This window comes from Macrobrachium nipponense, chromosome 43 (assembly GCF_015104395.2).
Source record: "Macrobrachium nipponense isolate FS-2020 chromosome 43, ASM1510439v2, whole genome shotgun sequence".
In the NCBI taxonomy this organism is placed as follows: domain Eukaryota; kingdom Metazoa; phylum Arthropoda; class Malacostraca; order Decapoda; family Palaemonidae; genus Macrobrachium; species Macrobrachium nipponense.
This window is the reverse complement of record NC_061104.1, coordinates 22,448,220-22,470,719: the sequence shown is the minus strand read 5'-3', so window position 1 is coordinate 22,470,719 and position 22,500 is coordinate 22,448,220. Positions and strand designations below refer to the sequence as shown.

The 22,500-nt window shown below is 33.9% G+C and overlaps 1 protein-coding gene across 22 annotated transcripts in view; it reads right to left on the bottom strand.

The window, feature by feature from the left end:
* LOC135213567 (microtubule-associated protein futsch-like) overlaps positions 1 to 22,500 on the bottom strand; it is a 699,290-nt gene that overhangs the window by 223,481 nt on the left and 453,309 nt on the right. For 20 of the 22 annotated variants that reach the window (XR_010314169.1, XM_064247555.1, XM_064247553.1 and 17 more), the window contains 5 exons: positions 18,114 to 18,202; positions 10,332 to 10,467; positions 7,276 to 7,296; positions 3,548 to 3,622; positions 2,120 to 2,250 (listed from right to left, as the gene is read on the bottom strand). Coding sequence is in view for 21 of the 22 variants with exons in the window: in XM_064247555.1 (XP_064103625.1) it covers positions 2,120 to 2,250; positions 3,548 to 3,622; positions 7,276 to 7,296; positions 10,332 to 10,467; positions 18,114 to 18,202 (452 nt within the window). In the remaining variant the exon portion in view is untranslated. The remainder of the gene's footprint in view (positions 1 to 2,119; positions 2,251 to 3,547; positions 3,623 to 7,275; positions 7,297 to 10,331; positions 10,468 to 18,113; positions 18,203 to 22,500) is intronic. The other 2 variants (XM_064247540.1, XM_064247550.1) reach the window with 2 other exon arrangements.

The following is a 22,500-nucleotide window of genomic DNA, read 5'->3' as shown; positions in this document are numbered from 1 at the left end:
CAGTGAAAGGCATTTTTTTTTTGAGAAACAATATTCAAACCTAGCACATTCTACCTTACATCTATCTCGGTGATTAACCGTTTATCCAAGACGAACTCTCAAGGTTGGGTAACGCTGATTTAATAAATTAAAACAATTAAGAAAATTTAATACAAAATTTGCATTAGGGAAAAGCACAGGATAAGATACTGTTTAGGTGACCGGCTGAATCATCTTAATACCTGGGACTTAATCCTTTATATAGACTAACTTAATCCTTGGGGATCGGCACTATGAGAGGACTGAATTTAAGTATTTGGTAATATTTGTCTAGAGAGACATTGAATGAACAAATTTGGTAATGTCTGTCTAGAGGATTACATCCTTTAGGCATTGTTCCTTAGAGTTTTATAACGATAATATTAAGGTTGATCAATATAATTCCATACCTCTCACAAGATTACTCTTTTAGTAAAGGAGTCTTACTCCATATTTTGGCTCTGTGTATCACCATAATATTAAACATTTAAACAGAACAGTAATGTTTTCAACCTCCCCCTCCCCCCCCCACAAAAAATTGAATATAATTAAAAGGTGAAATTGTACTGTACAACATAACACCATACAGGAGTATTTTTACACAGCATACAGGAATATTTCTTTTAAAATACCATGCAATCTTCATAAAGGGGAATACAAGTATATACTGTACATGAGATCTAGTGACGTCACACATGTGACGTACAACAACAGTAACAACAACAACAACAACAAAAACACAGACCAAACAGTACGTACCTTGAACCCTTTAAGTCTGATCATTTTGAAAATCCTTAATTTATCCTACAAGGCAGCATGAAACAAGGCAACGGTATAGTTTGTGTACTAAACAAAAACAAACAAAAAACAAAACAAAAAACACTGACAAACGAATGGAAAACCAGGTAAAAAAAAACTCTATTGGGAAAAGCTACCACTTCTATGAAACTGCAAGCATTGCTTCTGGGCAAGAATAAAGTTTTTTTTTTTTTACCTTGTTATTTTTTTGCAAAAAAATTAATCAAAAAAGCAGATTTTTTAAAATTTCTATGTCAGATCTTTTCAGGAAATGTGATTTAATAGTACAGGCTTTGTAAGGCTATATACAGAGCAAATAAAAGTGTTAAATAAATACCAAAAGCTGACGATTGGTTAAACTTCAACCATCGACTGACAATTTCAACCATCGACTGGCTAAATTTAAACTTTGACAGGTTAATTTCAACCATTCGACGACTGCCTAAATTCCAACCATCGACTGGTTAAATTTCAACCTTCGACGGGCTAAATTTCAATCATCGACTGGGCAAATTCCAACCATCGACTGGCTACAGTTCACCCCTCGAAGATTGGGTAAATTTAACCTTTGATGATTGGTTAAACTTCAATTTCGACCATCGACTGGCTAAATTTCAACCATTCGATGACTGGCAAAATTTCAACCACTGACTGGCTAAATTTCAATCATCGACTGGTTAAATTTCAACCATTCGACGACTGGCTAAATTTCAACCATCGACTGGCTAAATTTAACCTTACGACGATTGGCTAAATTCCACCAATCGACTGGCTAAATTTCAACCATTCGGCGACTGGCTAAATTTCAACCATCGACTGGCTAAAATTCATCCTCGATTGGCTAAATTTCAATCTTCAGTGACCGGCTTAATTTTAGCCTTCGTTGATTAGCTAAACTTTCAACTGTTAACTAAATTTCAATCTTCGACTGGCTAAATTTCAACCATCGACTAAGTAAAGTTCAACCACTGACTGGCTAAATTTCAACCTTTCGACCGGCTAAATTTCTACCATTCGACGATTGGCTATATTCTAACCATCAATTGGCTAAATGTCAATCTTCGACTGGCTAGATTCCAACCATCGACTGGCTAAATTTCAACCATCTCGGCGATTGGCTACGCTTCGAACTTCACACAGTCACGAGTGGATTATAGACAAGACAAAAGGGGACAGTTTAGGACCCACCCAATAAAAAAAAAGGAGCCAATCGCAAGGACACTTGAGGACGATTATGAGGATAATGAGGATAAGGTCAAAAGATCAGGATGAAAAGAAGGATGACCCAGGCAGGGCAACTTACGGACTTGAGGGTGGTTGGGATACCATCGTTGGTGGTGGGGCCCACCCCCTGCACCTTTTTGGGGCCTAGGACCGCGAATCGTCTGCTGCCGTCTTCGCCCTCTGATTCGTATTCTCTCTTGATTGTGTAAACTGCAGAGGAGGAGGAGGAGGAGATAGAAGAGACTATATGGCTAATAGAAATAGAATGTAAATAATACTTTCTTTGATATTTAGTTCATAGGAATAGAATATATTCAGTTCTACTTATATTTCAGTTAAATAGAATAGATTATACTCAGTTCTTCTAATATTACATGAATAAGAATAAACATATCCATTTTCAATAATAATAATAATAATAATAATAATAATAATAATAATAAACAGTTTAAAATCGTATATTTATGATATGATGTTAAGAATAATAATACAATTATTTGCAAAAACTAATATATAAAAATAACAATAATTCAGAAAATAATAATAATAATAATAATAATAATAATAATAATAATAATAATAATAATAATAATAAACAATATAAAATCATATATTTATATGATATTAAAAATAAAAATATAATTTTTTGCAAAATAAAAAGTACACAGAAATGATAATAATTCAGAAAACAAAATAATAATAATAATAATAATAATAATAATAATAATAATAATAATAATAATAATAATAATAATAATAATAATAATAATAATATATTATTTGCAAAAATTAAGATACAGAAATAAGCTGTTGAAATCCAACACCTCAATCTGCATATTCGTTTAAAATTTTAACCTGATTTAACAGAATAAGAGATAAACGAAGAAATAAAACAAAAAGATAAGAACGGCAGAAGAGTAACAAAAAACATTATAAAGATATTGGCTCAAATTTCAACTTGATTTAAACCAGTGAGTTTCGTGACTTTTTATCACTTTTAGCCCAACATAAGCAGTGGAAAGATGCTTTAGAAAATAAAGTAATTAAGCTTCCAAGTGAACATTACTACAAAGTGAATATGACGAAGACTTCAGAAATACCGTCACCAAGAGGTTGCTGTGTATATACACTTAAGTATACACGTAATACACGTGTATACGCACGCACATAATGGTAATGATAGTATTACGAAAAGAATTTACAATAAATTACGTCATAGTTTTTCTAAACTATTTAAATCAAAGTTCTAATGTGGTTTTAAAGCTTGATTGATAGTTAACAAAAATACTTACATATATAATTCGACCTCATTTTCGTAAATCCCTTACATATATAAGATTCGATCCCATTTTCTTAAACCCCTTAAATATAAGATTCGATCCCATTCTTTAAACCCCTTAAATATAAGATTCGATCCGATTTTCTTACACCCCTTATATTATATTTAAGATTCGATCCCATTTTTTAAACCCCTTACATATACACGATTCGATCCCATTTTACTTACGTTTCTCATCTGGTCTGTACAGAGGCCCTTCGTCTGGTCTGAGATACTCTGGTTTCTTTCCAGGAATTTGACCCTCTGGAGGATAAGGAGGAGGGGGTCAGGTCATCAGAGGTCACAGCCATTGAAAACAAAAAAATGAATGAATCTTTCAATATTCATTTTCTTTTGTTTAACTCCTTCCTTATTTTCTGATTGACTGCCATTTCTATTTTTTTTTGTGAAAGTTATATTTCGTCATTCGATTGGTTGTGAGAAAAAATTTGAACGTGAGTTGTCGATTAGAGCTTAATTATCTAATTGTAATCACGGAATTGGAATTTGGAAGATATGAGACATATCAAGCAATAAGAAATAATTTTTTAACAAAAGAATTTAATTTAGTTTATATTTTCTTTCAAATGAAAAAAAATCCATAATCATTCTTTTATGCCATCACAACAGAGTAGAATTACTTGCATTTAACTGAAGAAAAATTCATAAATTTATTTCAATTCATTTATTTACTGAAACGAAAATAATTTCACACAGAAAAAAATTTAAAGAATATTTTTTTTGTTCATACAGGTGAGAAATCTCATCAATACAGTGCAATTGTTAAGACCAGGTAAGTTCTGTACAGCGGTATATAGCAGAGGAATGAAGCGGTGTGTATTACTATTGTTAGTATGCCAGTATGCTAGTATACATCAGTATGCTAGTATGCCAATATGCCGGCAGACCAACGTATATATAGTATATGTTAAGGCGAGTTCATCCTGGATGCTTGAAGCAGTTTTTGTTTTTTTGTAAAGAAAGGAAGAAGTGAAATTATTAACAACAGATAAAGAAGGGGTTTTTGTTTTTTTGGTAAAAAATTAATTTTCCATTGCAAATTTAAAACCTGTTTTGGGAGAGAAACGACAAGAATTAATAATATTCAAGGTCATTATCTATATTTGAAAAAAACTAGGCCAAACTGAAAAAAAGAGGGTTGGTTGTAAAAAATTTAGTCTAAACTGTCATTCAAAATGATACATTAAAAATCTTTAGGCATCCATACTAAATGCAGTTTAAAAAAAATTCAAAAAAATAATTTTTTGGGAAAAAAATTTTTCATTCTAAAATAGAAATATGGATAGGTTCGAACGTAAAACAGGTGTTTACTGATGACAATCCCAGCCTGAAAAAAAAAAATAAACAACTTTCTGCGGGGGGTTAAACAAACTGGAAAAAATGAACATAATGACAAACAAACAATTATTAGTTTTGAGGGATACAACGAGTAACCATAGCATGAAATAACTGGCGATGCTTATTGGGGTTCCACCTATAAATACATTTATATATCAAACACTTCACGAAGAGAGGGTGAGAAAGAGAGTAAGAGAGAGAGTGAGAGAGACTCACAAAAACAAACAAACAAACGGGACACACAAAGACAAACAAACAACACACAACAAAAAAAGAAAAAACGCAACTACTCCCAATTCGTGCAGATCAAAAGCACCACCACATTGGAAAGAGAAATTCAATATATATTTATATACAAATTATGTACAAATAAATATCTGTTGGGTGCATTGCAGGGGGCAGATATATTCCATGTGGATTGCTACTCTTGCATTCTTAAAAAAAAGCGTGCAATTTTGCATGGGGGGCGGGGGCGGGGGGCGGGAGAGGAGGAGTGGGGGAGGTGGAGACACATCAGTGATCCCATACTGCAACTTGAGGTATCAACGCTAAAGTCATACTTTGTTTACCAGTAAACAAAGTTTGACATCATTCTGTGACATAAAAGTATCAAAGCTGAAGTCATACTTTGTTTACCAGTAAAAAAAATTTGACATCATTCTGTGACATAAAAAAAAAATTGTGATCTTTGATGAGGTCACGCTTTGTGACCTCATTTCGGAAAATTAAAAAGAAAATAAGTTAAATTTCCCATACACCAACAATGAAATCAAAAGTTAAACTCCATTGAAAATTGAATAATGTTAAAGTCCTCAATATGTGCAGGGTATTAAAAGGAGGTCTTTCTTAAGGAAATATCTTTACTCTGGTCGACGATGTCACCGAATATATTTCCGTCTGGAATGTGAACCGACGAGAAACCCAAATTTGATATCATTAACAATTTGATTTCATTTTAAATCTAATTTCAGTTCCAATTTGATTTAAATTCCTAATTGATTTCAGTTCCAATTTTTATTTCCATTCCTATTTTCTTTAAGTTCCAAATTGATCTCAATTCCTAATTGATTTCAGTTCCAATCTTTATTTCAATTCCTAATTGATTTCAGTTCCAATCTTTATTTCAATTCCTAATTGCTTCATTTTCAACTTTATTTCAATTCCTAATTGATTTTATTTCCAATTTCTATTTCCATTCCTAATTGCTTTAAGTTCCAACTTGATTTGAATTCTAATCGATTTCAGTTCCAACTTGATTTCAGTTCCTAATTGCTTTCAGTTCCAACTTGATTCTAATTCCTAACTGATTTCAATTCCAACATGATTTCAATTCCTAATTGCTTCAGTTCCAATTTTAATTTCAGTAACAATTCGATTTCAGTAATTACTGATGAAAGAAGCATAATAAAAAAAAAGATAGAAAAATACAAATTATCAAATCCTCAGCTCTAGAAATTTGCTACCAGATAACTGAAATCTAAACAAAAACAAATCCATAAAAAATGAATTAAAAAACTATTTTCTTTTCTCGTCCATTTTTTTCCTGACGAAAATACATCCCATACCGACTATCGCCCCTTAAAAAGCAGTGTATTATATACAGTACAAAGCCAACAGAGCAGCAATCCATAATTACTATAGTCAAAATCTACAGCCTATATCCTTTAAGAAAAATCATTGGTCAATATTTTCGTGTCATTTTTTAAATAAAAATAAATTAAAACGTTAAATAAATTTCAATACTATAAAGTAATGATTACATATATAAAATAAAAACTTTTCTTAATAAATGGCTGTAAATTTCAACAACATCACTGAGCAAAGGTTTAAATCTTTTTCATTTTACACCCCGTGGCCAAGGTCACCTAAGTATTTGACCTTAGACTTTAAATCTTTGAACTTTACACTTTAAATCATTTGACCTTAAGCTTTAATTCCCACTTGGAGGATAAGGTTAAGTTCGTGAGTGTGTTAGAAGATTTGGAAAAGGGCAAAGGGGGGGGGGGGGGAATAAAGAAAGAGAGGCTAGGTCATTTCAGGTAAGGACTTGAGGTATGGTTGGGGTTAAGTAAAGTGACACAAGGTGAGGTAAGGTGACCTGATATGGCGTCAGCTGAGCAAACATGACGGCAGATTAGGTCAGTTCAGGTAAGGTCACCTGAGAGGAGGTTGGGGTCAAGTAAGGTGACACAAGGTTAAGTGACCTGACTTGAGATGGGCTGATTACAGGTAACAGGAGCAGATGGACCTCAGGTGTGGCTAGCATCCTGAGATATATTGGGGGTTTGTTCAGGCAGGTCAAAGGAAAGCTTAAAATTGAGGTGACCTTAGGTGACCTGAGGTAAGGTCAGCATTTGGTGACTGGATTTAGACCTTTGCTGAGATGATCCCTGTCGTGCTTTTATTATCTTAAATTCTGGGGGCTTGGTGGGTGGGTAGGTAGACCGAAGAACCTTCGGCATTCTTATCTTAAAGAGAGAGGAGAAAGAGAGAAAGAGAGAGAAAGAGAGAAACAGCGAGACTGATTGTTTTGGTGTTACTATGAAATGTTTCATTACCTGTTGTAGAATGCGGGTCATCTGAGGGTAGAAATTATGCGGTATTTTAGCACCATTCTTTTTTTTAATGAATTATAATTTTTTTTTTGCATAGCTGATGCAAGTTACCTTAGAGATGAGACTTATTATCATACTCAATTTTTTTTTTAAAGTTTGTGAGCGAAAATTTTGGTCAATTTTAGCCATCAAACAATTTGACTGATGGGAATCTTGAGTGAATGCTCATGCACTCAAGAGGCGAGGACACGTGCATTCATTTGCATGCGATGCGCATACTCCTCTGTCTGTCTCCTGAAATGCATGGCACTTTCAAAATCTGGGTTTTCATTACCAAAAAACGGTTTACGATATTTTTTTTAAAATTTTGGTTTTCATTACCAAAAACGGGTTCAGATATTTTCAAATTTTTGGGTTTTCATGACCAAAAAAGTTTTTTTTTATATATATTTTTTTAATTTGCCTTTTCATTACCAAAAAAAAAAAAAAGTTTCAGATACCGAACTTAAAAAAAATCTGGCTTCCAATGACCAAAACAAGCGATTTCAATGATTTCCCGATTTTTCTGTAGGACAAAAATTTTCGCTCGAACACAATCAAATTGGGCATAGATTAATCTGATTGAAGACACATAAAAGTGAGTTGTGAGCACAAATTGGGGAAAAAATAAGGGTTGTTGTTATCTCAATGTACAGCTTTTCGTTCATCCAGCTCAAATTAGAATTTCCTCTTAAAATTACCAATCACAAATTTCTATAGCTTCCAATTTTATTTTATTTTTAAAACTAGGCCTATGAGAAGAGAGAGAGAGAGAGAGATAGAGACGACTAATTTCTCAATTAGTAAACGCCCTAATTTCATCATGCTTCTGCTATGTTTATTGAAGCAATACAGCTGATAGCCAACGAGAGAGAGAGAGAGAGAGAGAGAGAGAGAGAGAGAGAGAGAGAGAGAGAGAGAGAGAGAGAGAGCAAAAATAAAAAGGAAAAAGAGAAATACCAGAAGATCATACACAGATGACTGAACATCATCTAACATCTATAGAGGAGATATTCTGGCCTTACCTTTGCAACTCTTTTTTTAATAAAAGACGACAAAAAAGGACTTAATAAAAGTAAAAAAAGTAAAAAGCTAGAAGATAAAAGAAGAACTATGGCTTTAAACCTCCGAACCAGGCACAGAGGTATATGTATATTATATATATATGAATAAAAAAAAGGCATGCAGGCACCTTCGTTTATGTTAAGCTTTTTCAATCAGCTTGAGAGACGAGCCAGAGGAGAGGTCGTGAATATTCCTAATTAGCGAAATGCCTCAGTTTCCCTTCTAATAATAACAAACTTCTCCTTTACAACTAACAATTTCCTTTCTGATGTCAACCACTGATTGGCTAAATTTCAACCATTAGCTGGCTAAATTTCAGTCTTCAACGACCGGCTAAATTTCAATCTTCGATGATTGGCTAAATCTTAACCGTCGACAGGCTAAATTCCAATCTTCGACTGAGTATAATGATATACTTCGCACTACTCATTAATCTTTTCAGGTATATAACTTGTTCTTATCAATTCTAATTTACCTCCTACTCTAAGCCTGATTAACTAACAACCCAAAACGCCTATATATATATATATATATATATATATATATATATCTATATATATATATATATATATATATATACATATATATATAAACACATATATATATATATATATATATATATATATATATACTATATATATATATATGTATATATGAATATATATATATATATATTATATATATATACTTATTAATTATATTATAATATTATATATATAATTATAAATTCATAAGTATATATCTTATCTGCCAAACTAGAGTTCATAGTATATATTTCATCTTATTTACTAAAAGCGATTGTAAGATTTGTATCTGAAATATACCGTAATCAATAAAGTCTCTTACATCCTAATAATCAAATACTTAAATATAGAATCAAACCTTACACACTAACAATGAGAATTTTGATCTTAAATTACGGAAATTTTGAAGAAAAAAAATAAGCCACATTATAATGAGTGAATCTGTAAAGAAAAAAAATTCGCACTTACGTAAAAGTAGTGAATTAATATGGTAAAATTAAGCCATAAATAAATCAGAACTGGACCATACAATATTTTACATAAGCCAAATGAATGAAGTATGAATTCCTGATCAGAAATTTTGTAATGGTCATACTAAATCTAAGATATAAACAAACTTAAAAAGATACTGGGAGATGGAGAGGTCTTAAAATACACACAGGATTATATTTATATATATATATATATATATATATATATATATATATATATATATATATATATATATCTTCCTTTGAAATAACAAATGTGCAAAAATCCTATTAACAGCAAGATAAAAGCAGTTTAAAAAGATTCCGATTAAGTCTCTTAGGCTTTCAATCATGAAAAGCTGTTTAACATTCTCAACATATTTTGGTTAATGACACATAAAGCTACTCATTACTGTACACTTCCAGCAAACAGCATCAAGTGAACTAACTAACCATAAACTAGTTATTGATTATAATATGGACTATGGAATAACATATAAAACTATGTCGTGGTATTTAAAGAAATATACGAATCTAAAAGGGACACTCAGTGACGTCGCTTAGCCAGTTTTCTTGACTGACGAACGTACAGGAACAATCACCAAGATGGACAGTTTTAAAACAATGACAACAATCAAAATAACGCCAGTGATCACTGCAGCAATCATGGTAAGTTACGTAAACAGACGGAGCACGCTGCATCCTCTCTTAAGCCAAACCAAAGCTAAGGGGACCTCCGGTAACTTTGGAAAGTGACCTCACGTTGACGTAAACAAACGACAGACACTCGAAGCCAAGCCAAAGGGGACCTGCAGTAACTTCGTAAAGTGACTCCCACTCTGATGTAAACAGTAACGAACCCGAGGATCCCTTCTGACGAAGGTGACCTCTCCGAGGCTCTGGGACGTCCTATCATAGGTCCCAGAGGACCTCAATACCTTATCCTCCGGTGACAACTGACCTCGTTTCTTCTGTAGGAGCGTCACCGTAGGATTCTGCACCCGAGGGAGGCTGGTGGTCGGGGATTTGGCCAGTTTCTCAGCCTCGGAGTCCTTCCAGGCGAAGCTCTCCTCCGGCAGGGGTGCTCGGATGTTTTCCTGCGGGAGGAAGGAGAAATTTGAATATATTTTCTGTGATATTAATATATATAAAATCACTCTGGAGGATACAGAAATTTATCAATATTTTCTGATGAAACTAAAATGTAATTCCTTGTAGGACAAAGAGAAATGGTAATATTTTCCATATATAAATAAAGGATCTGTTCTGATTAAATGCAAGGACACATTGCACATGAAAGGATGCAACGATATTTTTCCGACGATACTCATGAATATACTTCTAATGATGGTATAAAACGTTTATTTTCACTACAATATTGAAAATGTTCTCGTGTTTGGTGAATGACAAACGAAATTATAGAATCTCGACAACAGTGCAGGATATCTTCTGAACGACGAGAAAGACATGTAAAGGACATTTTCATAATAAAGACGAAGGATTTTTTCGTCTTTTGCAGGATAGGAAAAATAAAAGGCAATTATTTTCACCACACTGAAAATACTCCTCTGCAGGACGCTTTTTGGAAGCTGGGAAAAGACATTTGAAGGACATGCGCGTAAGCAAGTCGAAGGATATTTTGTCTTTCGCAGGATGAAGGAAAGGAAAGTGAAGTTCAGCAAACAGATCAAGTGAGACTTTCTCTCGAGATTTGTTTTTGTTGTGCTTGGCAATAAAAAAAGGAATCTAGTGATCTCATCGACCCGGTGGAAAGTAGTTGGCACGAAATGCCCCACACGCTGACATGAGTAGCGAAAGGAAGGAGAAAAGGAGGAGGAGGAGTAAGAGGAGGGAGAAAACAAGAAGTATAAGAAGAAGAAGAAGAGGAGGAGGAGGAGGAGGAGTAAAAGGGGGAAAACAAGAAGTAATAGAAGAAGAGGCGAGGAGGAGGAAGAGGAGGGAGAAAACAAGAAGTTTAAGAAGAAGAAGAAGAGGAGGAGGAGGAGGAGGAGAAAGATAAAAAGTCGGAGGAGGAGTAAAAGGGGGAAAACAAGAAGTAATAGAAGAAGAAAAAATGCGGAGGAGGAGAAGGAATGAAGAAAGAAAAGAAAGGAAAAAAGAAACATAAATAAGACGATGAGGAAGAAAGAGAGGCGGAGCAGGAAAAGGACGAAAGAATGGTAGAGGATGAAAAGAAGATAAAGCAGAAGAAGAAAAGGCGATGAACAGAAGGAAGACAGAATCAAAGAGGAAGAGGAGAGACGAAGAAGAAGAAGAAGAAGAAGAAGAAGACAGAACATAAATAAAACCTGACCTAACTCCCGGTATTTATTAGCTTTTAGCAAATGCTACCGAGCGTCCTCGATGTAAACAAAGAAAGCATCGTACATCGGTCAAGCAACACGCGAGACTGACCACGTTCGGCGACTTTCTCAAACTTTCCTAATTCCGTGCTGTGGAATTTTCTACTTCCTTCCGTTTTCCCCTGATAACTACGACCTTCCCCCTACGCTGTGGAATTCTAGATTCGTCTCTGTTTTCCCATGATAACTAAGACCCTCATCCTAGAGTATTTTTCATGATTCCTTACGCAACTTCTAAGTTATCCATATTAAATCAAATAAATGAACCATGAAAAATGAAAGGACACTTCGCCAAAAATCATAAATATTATTATTATTATTATTATTATTATTATTATTATTATTATTGTTATCCCTAGTTGATTTAATTAATGATAATTCAAAAATTCAATGTTACTGTTTAGGATGTCACGGTAAATTCCTTACTTATTAGTAAATATTAACGCGTAAAATTACAAAGTTTTACAATAAATTATCTTACGAAGGATTATTATTATTATTATTATTATTATTATTATTATTATTATTATTATTATTCAGTATGTTTATCAGTTCTTACTGACCACCAATTTCAATTGAATACAGAGAGAGAGAGAGAGAGAGAGAGAGAGAGAGAGATTCTTATAAGGAAAAAATGAGCCAATATAGAAAAATATTACATGGTCAAAAAATCTACGAAAGCAATTATTAACGGGAAGTTATGCAACTTTTGAATATATAATATAATATTATATTATAAAAATAAATATTTTTAAAATTATATATTTTATATATAATATATTTATTATATATACATATAACATATATTATATATATATATATATATATATAATATTTATATATATATAACATATTAACATACATACATACATAATAATATATTATATATTATATATATATATATTTAATATATATATATAATAATACAATATATACCTACATACATACCATAATATATATATATAATATATAGATAATAATAATAATATATATATATATATATATATCATATGTTTACATATATATAATATAAATCACAAACATCTCTACAATACAGCAGTGAAACACTGACGTAGTCTAGAGGCTTGGCAAAGAATGATTTTAAAACATTCTTGGAGGGGCATAAAATTACATGAAGTTTAAGTCTTTCGTCCTCCCTACTATAGAACGAGATGTGAGAATATAAACAAGTTCTTCAGGCTTAGTCGACCAGAACAATCTCTCTCTCTCTCTCTCTCTCTCTCTCTCTCTCTCTCTCTCTCTCTCTCTCTCTCTCTCTCTTTTCTCCATATCCGTCTCTCTCGGTCTATACATACCTGCAAAATCCCATTCTTCTCTCTCTCTCTCTCTCTCTCTCTCTCTCTCTCTACACTGCACTCTGTCTGTTTGTCTATCTCTTTAAATCTACTTTTCTTTCTCTGTCACTCACTCACTCTCTCTCAAACTACTTTTCCCACTATCTCTCTCTCTTTACTTTATCTTCTGTTTGTCTGTCTGTCTCATTCTACTTTTCAATATCTCTCTCTCTCTCTCTCTCTCTCTCTCTCTCTCTCTCTCTCTCTGCTTAATCTTCTGTCTGTCTGTCTGTCTGTCTGTCTCTCTCTTCTCTCTCTCTGCTTTATCTTGCCATGTCTCTCTCTCTCTCTCTCTCTCTCTCTCTCAGTCTTTGTGGGTAGAGCAGCCGTGACGCCACCTGACTCGATCCTATAAATAAAGAGGATCGAGAACACATTCGAACGGGATCGAAACAGCCATTTCCGAGGCTCAAAAGGTATTTATAGGCCCCACCAACGGGAGACCCTCAAGAGAAAGCTAATTCGCCTCGAAAGTGGACTTTCTCTTTAAACTTTCTCTTTCCCTCTTTGAAAAAGATCATCGAGACGATCTCCAAGTTGCGATAGGTGGAATGGTGGGCAACACTTTACTACCAGCACTTTTTTTGTAACTTGGAACACTTAAAAACACTTATGTGATGAGGGTAAAACGTCTTTGATTAAGTAGAGTGACTGGGGGTTTAATTGCTATTTTTTCTTTCTTTCTTGGAGGGGGGAGGGGGGTGCGGGGGGAGGGTTTGGGAGGACCGGGGGGGAGGGTGAACCACTTACCATTAGCACCTTTTTGAACACAGAACACTTTCAACGCTCAAGTGCTGAAGGTTAAAACGTCTTTGATTAAGTGGAGTTACTTGGGCTATAATTGGTGATTTTTTTTTGGGGGGGTGTGGGGGGTGGTTGGGGGTTGGGTGGTGTTGAGAGGCCTGGGGAAGGGGAGTCGAAAAGGGGGGGGGGGGATGTCTCTAAAATACGGTTAGTTTGTCAAGAGTTGACGTTGCTAAATGATTACTTTTGACGCTAAAAGAAGAGTTTTTTTTTTTTTGCTTACTCAATAAAAACATGTTTATTTTCGTAAAAGGAAGGAACTTATGACTCTTTATCAAACCCATTAACCTTTACTTTGAAAAATGAACAAAAAAGTGGTAAAAGAAACATATTCCAATAGAGATATAACAAATATTTTCAGTGCAATAATATATTAATACTCACTATAGCCCTTAATTATAAACTTAAAGAAAATAATTTCCTAACCTTAATTTTAAACATATTTTAAAAATAATTCTAGCAACAAGATTAAAAAAAAATAAGATTAAAATATTACTAAAAAACCTGTTGAATCTTCTTATAACCCTAATTCATGCTGGTTTGTTTAAACACTCTAATGCTTGTTTTTGTGTGTTTTATAAACAAATTCGTCTTTAAATGTGGCCGGTAAATAAACATACGTTTTATAATTGTGAACATGTTTACCTACATAAAATTTGTGTGTTTGTGATTGTTTTGGTAAAGAGGCCTAGTTTATTATCATTAGTGGAATTTAATTTTGTAATAATAATATAATAATAATAATTTTGTAAGAATAATAATTAAAATAATAATAATAATATCATTTATAATAATAACACTAATAATAATAATAAAATATCATTTACTTCAGTTCAAGGCCCCTATATATAGTCTTCCTAGTGTAGCTTCCCTTTATAATATATTAAGCAAAGTACTTTATTATTATTATTATTATTATTATTATTATTATTATTATTATTTTATTATTATTATTATTATTATTATTATTATTATGCCAACACAGGGGATGTGTAATGACTTCACCCTCTAAGTTTCCCGTACAATGTAACATTAATTTCGACAAAGAAACCTCACAGATGATAATCAAATTATCAGACCAGGTCACGGAATACTGTCAAATGAATTTCAGACGGAGCAAGAAATGTCAACACATTTGCGCGGAAAGTGTGTTTACACTGAAAATGTAAACAAATTTGCATATAACATGCGTGAAAAGGCTGTACTCTCTCTCTCTCTCTCTCTCTCTCACTATGCACGAAAACCAAAGAACAGAGAGAGAGAGAGAGAGAGAGAGAGAGAGAGAGAGAGAGGAGAGAGAGAGAGAGAGAGAGAGAGGACAATCCCTGGGTGAAAAATCTCACATAATATGCTGTACTCTCTCTCTCTCTCTCTCTCTCTCTCTCTAAGTACGAAAATCAAGGACAAAGTAGAGAGAGAGAGAGAGAGAGAGAGAGAGAGAGTACAACCTACCAGGTACGAAAGACAAAAAAAATAAAATGAATAAAACAAATACAAGAAAAAAACCTACGATCACAAAACTGACAAAAATTTACAATTACAAACATTTAAAAAGATTTACAAACAAGGAAAAAAAATAAAAAGTAAAAATTTACTCCTAGATCAGTCACTTATTAGAAGCCCAGACCCGAAGGACCAACCTCAAGGGAAAGACGGAGGTATCAGGCAAAAAAAAAAAAAAAAAAAAAAAAAAAAAAAAAAAAAAAAAAAAAAAAATAAAACTGAGATTGAAACAAACAATGAAGTTGCTACTGTTAATCAAGCTGATGCCACAAACATCTCACGAAGCTGAGATGCCTCGGATGCTTTAATCTTGCCAAGATAAAAACAAAACAAAAAAACTTCATAGAAAAATAAAAAACTCTTTGAACACAATGAAAGAAAACATCGGCTAAATGAACTCGGGCAGGATTAGATGGAATGGGACAGGAAATGATAATTTGGGTGTTTTTTTTTTTTTAATGGGAAAAAAAGACAAGGCTTGGTAATCATGAAAGTAAAACGACAATTGAATGAATTTGGATAGTACGAAACGAACGGATGAGACTTAATAATTTCGATTAAATATTTCTTTCATTGGAGAGAATTAGAAAAAAGTGAAAAAAAATTAAAAATGAAAAAAATGGAAATAATGAAAAGAATGAAAAAAAAAAATTACACCAGAGGAGATTGTTTTCTTTTAAACAACTAACATAAAATCACTGACAGAAACACCTAAAATAACGTAGGCAATTCAGGCAAGATAGAAATAAACAATAGAAGCTGTGCAAATGTCAAATTTGTTCATATTATGACATTACAATGAATATCATATTTGTTCATATTATGAATCTGCATTACAAGCTCTGAGAGAGAGAGAGAGAGAGAGAGAGAGAGAGAGAGAGAGAGAGAGAGAGAGAGAGAGAGAGAGAGAGAGAGAGCCCTTTAGGCCAATGGCGTCGAAGAGGTAAAAAGTTAAACCGTGTAAATAAACCTAATCCCTCTTCGAAGTACCTCTGTAAATACTGTCTGCACGCCAGTGCCAGAACAGATACAAGGCAGTGCCATCTTGTAGAGTGCCACCTTTGTAAAGCAAGGACGTGAGACTTAACAAGGCAGTCATTAAAGAAACACAAAGCTTGAGAGAGAGAGAGAGAGAGAGAGAGAGAGAGAAGAGAGAGAGAGAGAGAGAGCCAGTGCCATCTTGTAGAGCAAGAAGGTGAGATTTACGCAGAAGGCATTAAAGAAATACGAGAGAGAGAGAGAGAGAGAGAGAGAGAGAGAGAGAGAGAGAGAGAGAGAGAGAGAGAGCCATCTTGCAGAGTACCGCCGTGTATAAAGAAACTCCGTAGGATTAAACTTAAAGTCATTAAAAATACAGAGAGAGAGAGAGAGAGAGAGAGAGAGAGAGAGAGAGAGAGAGAGAGAGAGAGAGAGAGAGACTTTCTCTCTCGAGCTTTTCAGCCAAAGAAAACACTGGCGGTTCTGTTTTCAGTCTCCGAGTCTTACCCTAAGCTGCGGGAAGAGGAAAAATAGGAGACTTAACAAAAGATTGGTTCCTCGTGTTATCCAGTTGCCCAAATTATAAAAGAAATCTGTAACTAATATCTAAATTCAAAATATGAATTAATAATTCTCTCATATAAACTTTGCTGTTTCTTTCTAAATCGCATTTATTGTAAGATAATTAGTTATTTTTTTTTTTTTTTTGCTAGACCTACATCATCTACTGTTCTTCATTCTGACAAAACTCCTCAAACTGTTTGTGGTCACGCTTACAGTGTGCCTTACGTGGCTACTGTAGACGACACCTAAGGGGGGTTTTTGCAACGTCTCCTCTGCCTTCTAAATCCCTTTCCTTCCCTCTGCTGTCCAACTCCTATAACTAAATCACGTTCTAATGTAAGCATAATTGTAGAAAATATTCAGACAAGTCCTATAGGTCTGCAAATGTGGCTCGACGAATAAGTTGTCACTCATGAAACTTGCAACAAGCCTTATGAAGGCCAGATATGAGCTGCAATGGGTCACAAAGAGACCGGAAAGAGTGACTTGACTGAGTGAGTGAGTGAATCACACACACACACACACACATATGGCACTCAAACTACGCCAACGGATAAAAGGCAAATGTTGCCCCATCTGGCAACTATCTGGGGCCGCGTTCACTTGCATCTCCGCAAGCATCAATCAAACGCTCAGGAGCACAGCAACAATATGTCCTTCAGTGAGCTCTTCGTCTGGAACGAGGACGAACGAGGACGTTCTTTGCGGGGGATCTAACTGAACGCAGAGGAATTTGTGGGTTAATTAATCGAAATGTACCTTTGTTTTTTTTTCTTTTTTTTTCGCTTAATCTGGGAGTTGTGAAATATGTAGCGGAGAAATTAATGTCTTGATGTATATATTTATATCTACCTTTCCCAGTAGAGAGAGAGAGAGAGAGAATTAAGGTCTACATTTATGTACTTGTATCAATTGAGAGAAAGAGAGAGATCTTAATGTATGTCCTTATATCACTTTCCCAGCTCAGAGAGAGAGAGAGAGAGAGAGAGAGAGAGAGAGAGAGAGAGAGAGATCTTAAATGGGAGAGAAAAGATTCCAATTCAATGACCGATGAACCTATCAGGAAACCAACGATCGGAGACACACACACACACACACACACACACACACAGAGAGAGAGAGAGAGAGAGAGAGAGAGAGAGAGAGAGAGAGAGAGAGAGAGAGAGAGTCACTCACCTGAGATGGTCGCTTTGTCAATGTGTTGACTCCGTCGTAGCCGACCTTCCTGTACTCTTTGCGACCTAGGCTGGGACTTGCGCTGCCCGCTGCAAGAAAAATAAACAAATAAATAAATAATTAACTAAATAAATAAATAAATGAATATAACCATAAATTAATAAATAAATTATTCCAATTACAATGCAAATGTCACCAACAATAATTCTTATTTGACTAACGTATTACTGAGAAGGACATATTAGTGTACATTAATTGATTCTCTTATAGGAATTATATAAGAGAAAAAATAATAATAGTACATTAATTTATTCTCTTATAGGAATTATATAAGAGAACAAAAATAATAAAATTAAAATTATCACCAGGAATAATTGCGATTCACCTTATGTCCAAAATGTAACTTTTATATAATTATAACTGACTTCTAAAAATTAATCAAATTAGGAGTTATACAAGAGAATTCAAATAATTGAATTAAAATTACCACCAGGGATAATTGTGATTTAAATTATCTCCGGATAGTAATTTGTATATAATTATGAGTTGCCTGACAATTAATCAGTTATAATTGCTAACCTAACGTATATTTAGCTTAATTATCATTAACACCATTAATAATTTTGATTCAAAATTTAAAAAATATTAGTTACATTTAGAAGCCTATTATGCAAAAGTTCTAATTCTATTAAATTATTCTTTTCAACTCTTAAACTCAATAATTTACTAAAATTACCACAAGCAATTATCTGTCAAATAATTACTAAGACCACAAAAGTATAGAAAAAATCTAATTATCATTGTCCTTTTCGATTCTTAGGCTAAATAATTTACTAAAATAACTACAAGCAATTATCTGTCATGTAATTATTAAGACCACAAGAGTATAATAAAACCTTATAACTATTATCCTTTTCGATTCTTAAAGTAAATAATTTACTAAAATAACTACAAGCAATTCTGTCATATAATCATTAAGACCACAAAAGCATAAAAAAAAATTCTTAATAAATAATTTACTAAAATAATTACAAGCAATTTTCATTCACTTAATAACAAATACCACAAAAGTATAAAGTATCAACCTTTACAGAATTTTACACACTTTACAATGCTAAAACATTTTACACTTCACACTTCACCGTCATATTTTACAACCACCGCTCAAAAAAAAAACTATGCTATACTTCCTCGTCACATTTTTATAACCATTAGTTAAATAACAAAGATAAATGAAAACCACTGCTCTTTTTTTATTTCGATCCTGCCAGAATTTTTTTACAGTCCTTAACATGAAAAAAGATTAAAACCATAGGTTTTTTTGCCTTGCGATATAGAAATTTTTTACAGTTCTTAACATAAAAATTTTTTTTTAAATGTTTCCTTTCGTTCTTTTGACTCTGTCAGAAATCTTTTACAGTTCTTAACATAAAAAAATATTTAAAAAATGGCTTTTTTGCCTTTCGAATCTGTCACAAATTTTTTTTATAGTTCTTAATAAAAAAATTTTTTGTTTTTTGCCTTTCGAATCTGTCAGAAATCATTTCCAGTCGTTAACATTAAAAAAAAAACAAAAAACAAAAAACAAAAACATAGCTTTTATGCCCTTCGAACTTGACCTAAGTCAGAAATCTTTTACAGTTCTTTTACAGCCAATAAAAGGGTCATAAGAGGGATCTCCCACGACTTTTAAGAGTGGCAACACCTTGTCGATGGAATTAGAAAAGAATTTCCAAGTTCCTCCACTAAGCTTCCACAAGCAATTCTCAGTTGGTGAAGAATGGTTGAAATGGCTTGTCCTTCGAGCGATTGCAATGTTCTAAGTTTTGGTATTACTGAAGTCAGGTCATTATTGTTTTTTTTTGAAGGGTGATGTCAAGGTCAAGGTGAAGACAGGTCATTGGTGTGTTTTGGAGGGTGATGTCAAGGTGAAGTCAGGTCATTAGATTTTTTTATTTTCATTTTTGTAGGTTGATGTAAAGGTGAAGATAGAAAAAAAGGTCATTAGTTTTTTTATTTTCATTTGTGTAGGTTGATGTAAAGGTGAATATAGGTCATTAGTTTGTTTCAGAGGGTGATATCATGGTGAAGTCCGGTCACTAGTGGCTTTGGAGGGCGATGTCAAGGTGAAGTCAGATCACTTGTGTTTTTGGAGGGTGATGACAAGGTGAAATTAGATCATTTAGTGTTTACTGAAGGATGATTTAGTGGCATAGGCATGTCGTTAGTGGGATAAAAATGATAAATTTCTCTACAAACACCTGAACACTTCCATAAAGTAGCATCTACGTAAGAGAACTAAACAGAGATTTCTTTTTTTCTTTTTTTTTACCAAAACAGACATTTTATAGATTTTCTTAACATCTCTTTCTGTATAGATGAACTATTTTCAAGGTACACAAATCCACAATTAATCAACGTTAAATATATTCAGATGGCGAGGAAAAAATTAATAAATCTCTTAAAATCATAAAACTTAAAACCTGAGATAGATGGACAGTGGCTCCTGAAAGTAGAATCCACAAAAGGACAGTGGCTACTGAAAGTAGAATCCTCAAAGGACAGTGGCTACTGAAGGCAGAATCCACAAAAGGACAGTGGCTACTGAAAGTAGAATCCTCAAAGGACTGTGGCTACTGAAGGTAGAATCCACAAAAGGACAGTGGCTACTGAAAGTAGAATTCTCAAAGGACGGTGGCTACTGAAAGGTAGAATCCACAAAAGGACAGTGGCTACTGAAAGTAGAATCCTCAAAGGACAGTGGCTACTGAAGGCAGAATCCACAAAAGGACAGTGGCTACTGAAAGTAGAATCCTCAAAGGACTGTGGCTACTGAAGGTAGAATCCACAAAAGGACAGTGGCTACTGAAAGTAGAATTCTCAAAGGACTGTGGCTACTGAAGGTAGAATCCACAAAAGGACAGTGGCTACTGAAAGTAGAATTCTCAAAGGACTGTGGCTACTGAAAGTAGCAGACAAAAAGGACAGTGGCTACTGAAAGTAGCTGCCATAAAGGACAGTAGCTATTGAGTGTAGCAGCCAAAAAGGACGGGGGCTACTGGAAATAACAGTCAACAAGGGACAGTGGCTATTTAAATCAGTATCCACAAAGGACAGTGATTACTGAAAATAGAATCCACAAAGGACAGAAGCTACTTAAAGCAGCATCCACAAAGGCAGTGGCTACTTAAAGCAGCATCCACAAAGGCAGTGGCTACTTAAAGTAGCATCCACAAAGGACATTAAGCTACTGAAAGTAGCAGCCAAAAAGGTACCTTGTCTTTAGGGGGTAACTGCAGAAGACACTTCTTTCTAGACATCCCTAAAAAAGAGAAATAATTCAACTCCACTTCTCCTTCTCTCTCTCTCTCTCTCTCTCTCTCTCTCTCTCTCTCTCTCTCTCTCTCTCTCTCTCTCTCTCTCAAATAAGAGGTCATCGTTCGTCGTTTAACGACGATGGGACCTTCCCTTTAAGTACCAATTACAGCTAACTACGGGAGTCAAACGATGTCATGAGATCTTAACAGGCAATTAACCCTCTCCTGACCACCATCACGAAGGGAGAGGGGAAAATCGTTGGGGGGGAGATGATGCTCGTGAAATGCTCCCCCTTCCCCCGCCCCCCTTTTCGAAGGGGGAGGGAGGGGGCATGATGGGATTTCCTTAGGGAGAGGGGTGGGGGAAGGGGTTTCGTTTAAAGAGAGAGAGAGAGAGAGAGAGAGAGAGAGAGAGAGAGAGATTGCTAAACTGGTAACCCACAACTGAGAGAGAGAGAGAGAGAGAGAGAGAGAGAGAGAGAGAGAGAGAGAGAAGAGAGAGAGAGAGAGAGAGAGCAAACATTACAATCCGAACACTGCTATTTCCTGGTACATTTCCTCCCTCCAAACCAGCATCACAAAAACGCAATTTATATCTTCTTTCAAAATCTTAAAGTCGATTTTTCAAAAAAAAAAAAAAAAAAAAAAAAAAAAAAAAAAAAAAAAAAAAAAAAAACAAAAAAAAAAAAAAAAAAAAAAAAAAAAAAAAAAAAAAAAAAAAAAAAAAAAAAAAAAAAAAAAAAAAAAAAAAAAATTGACGTAAAACTTGAAATTTTTCATTTCTTTAAAATGAGCACATCTTACAAAAAAAAAAAAAAAAAAAAAAAAAAAAAAAAGCATTCCACCTTAAATGTGCGACACCAGGAGACCAGGCAGGTGTCAGGACAACATTAATTGATATACGAGCTTCAAATGGTGGCCAGTTAGGATGAACAAGCTACCGTGTCCAATTAGTTAGGGGGGCCAACAGGTATAATATTCTCATTAGCATCACCTGTTCGTTTTGTCACCATTCGAGTTGACTTTCGTGCCTTTGAAATTTAGATTGATTACACATTAATAAAAAAATT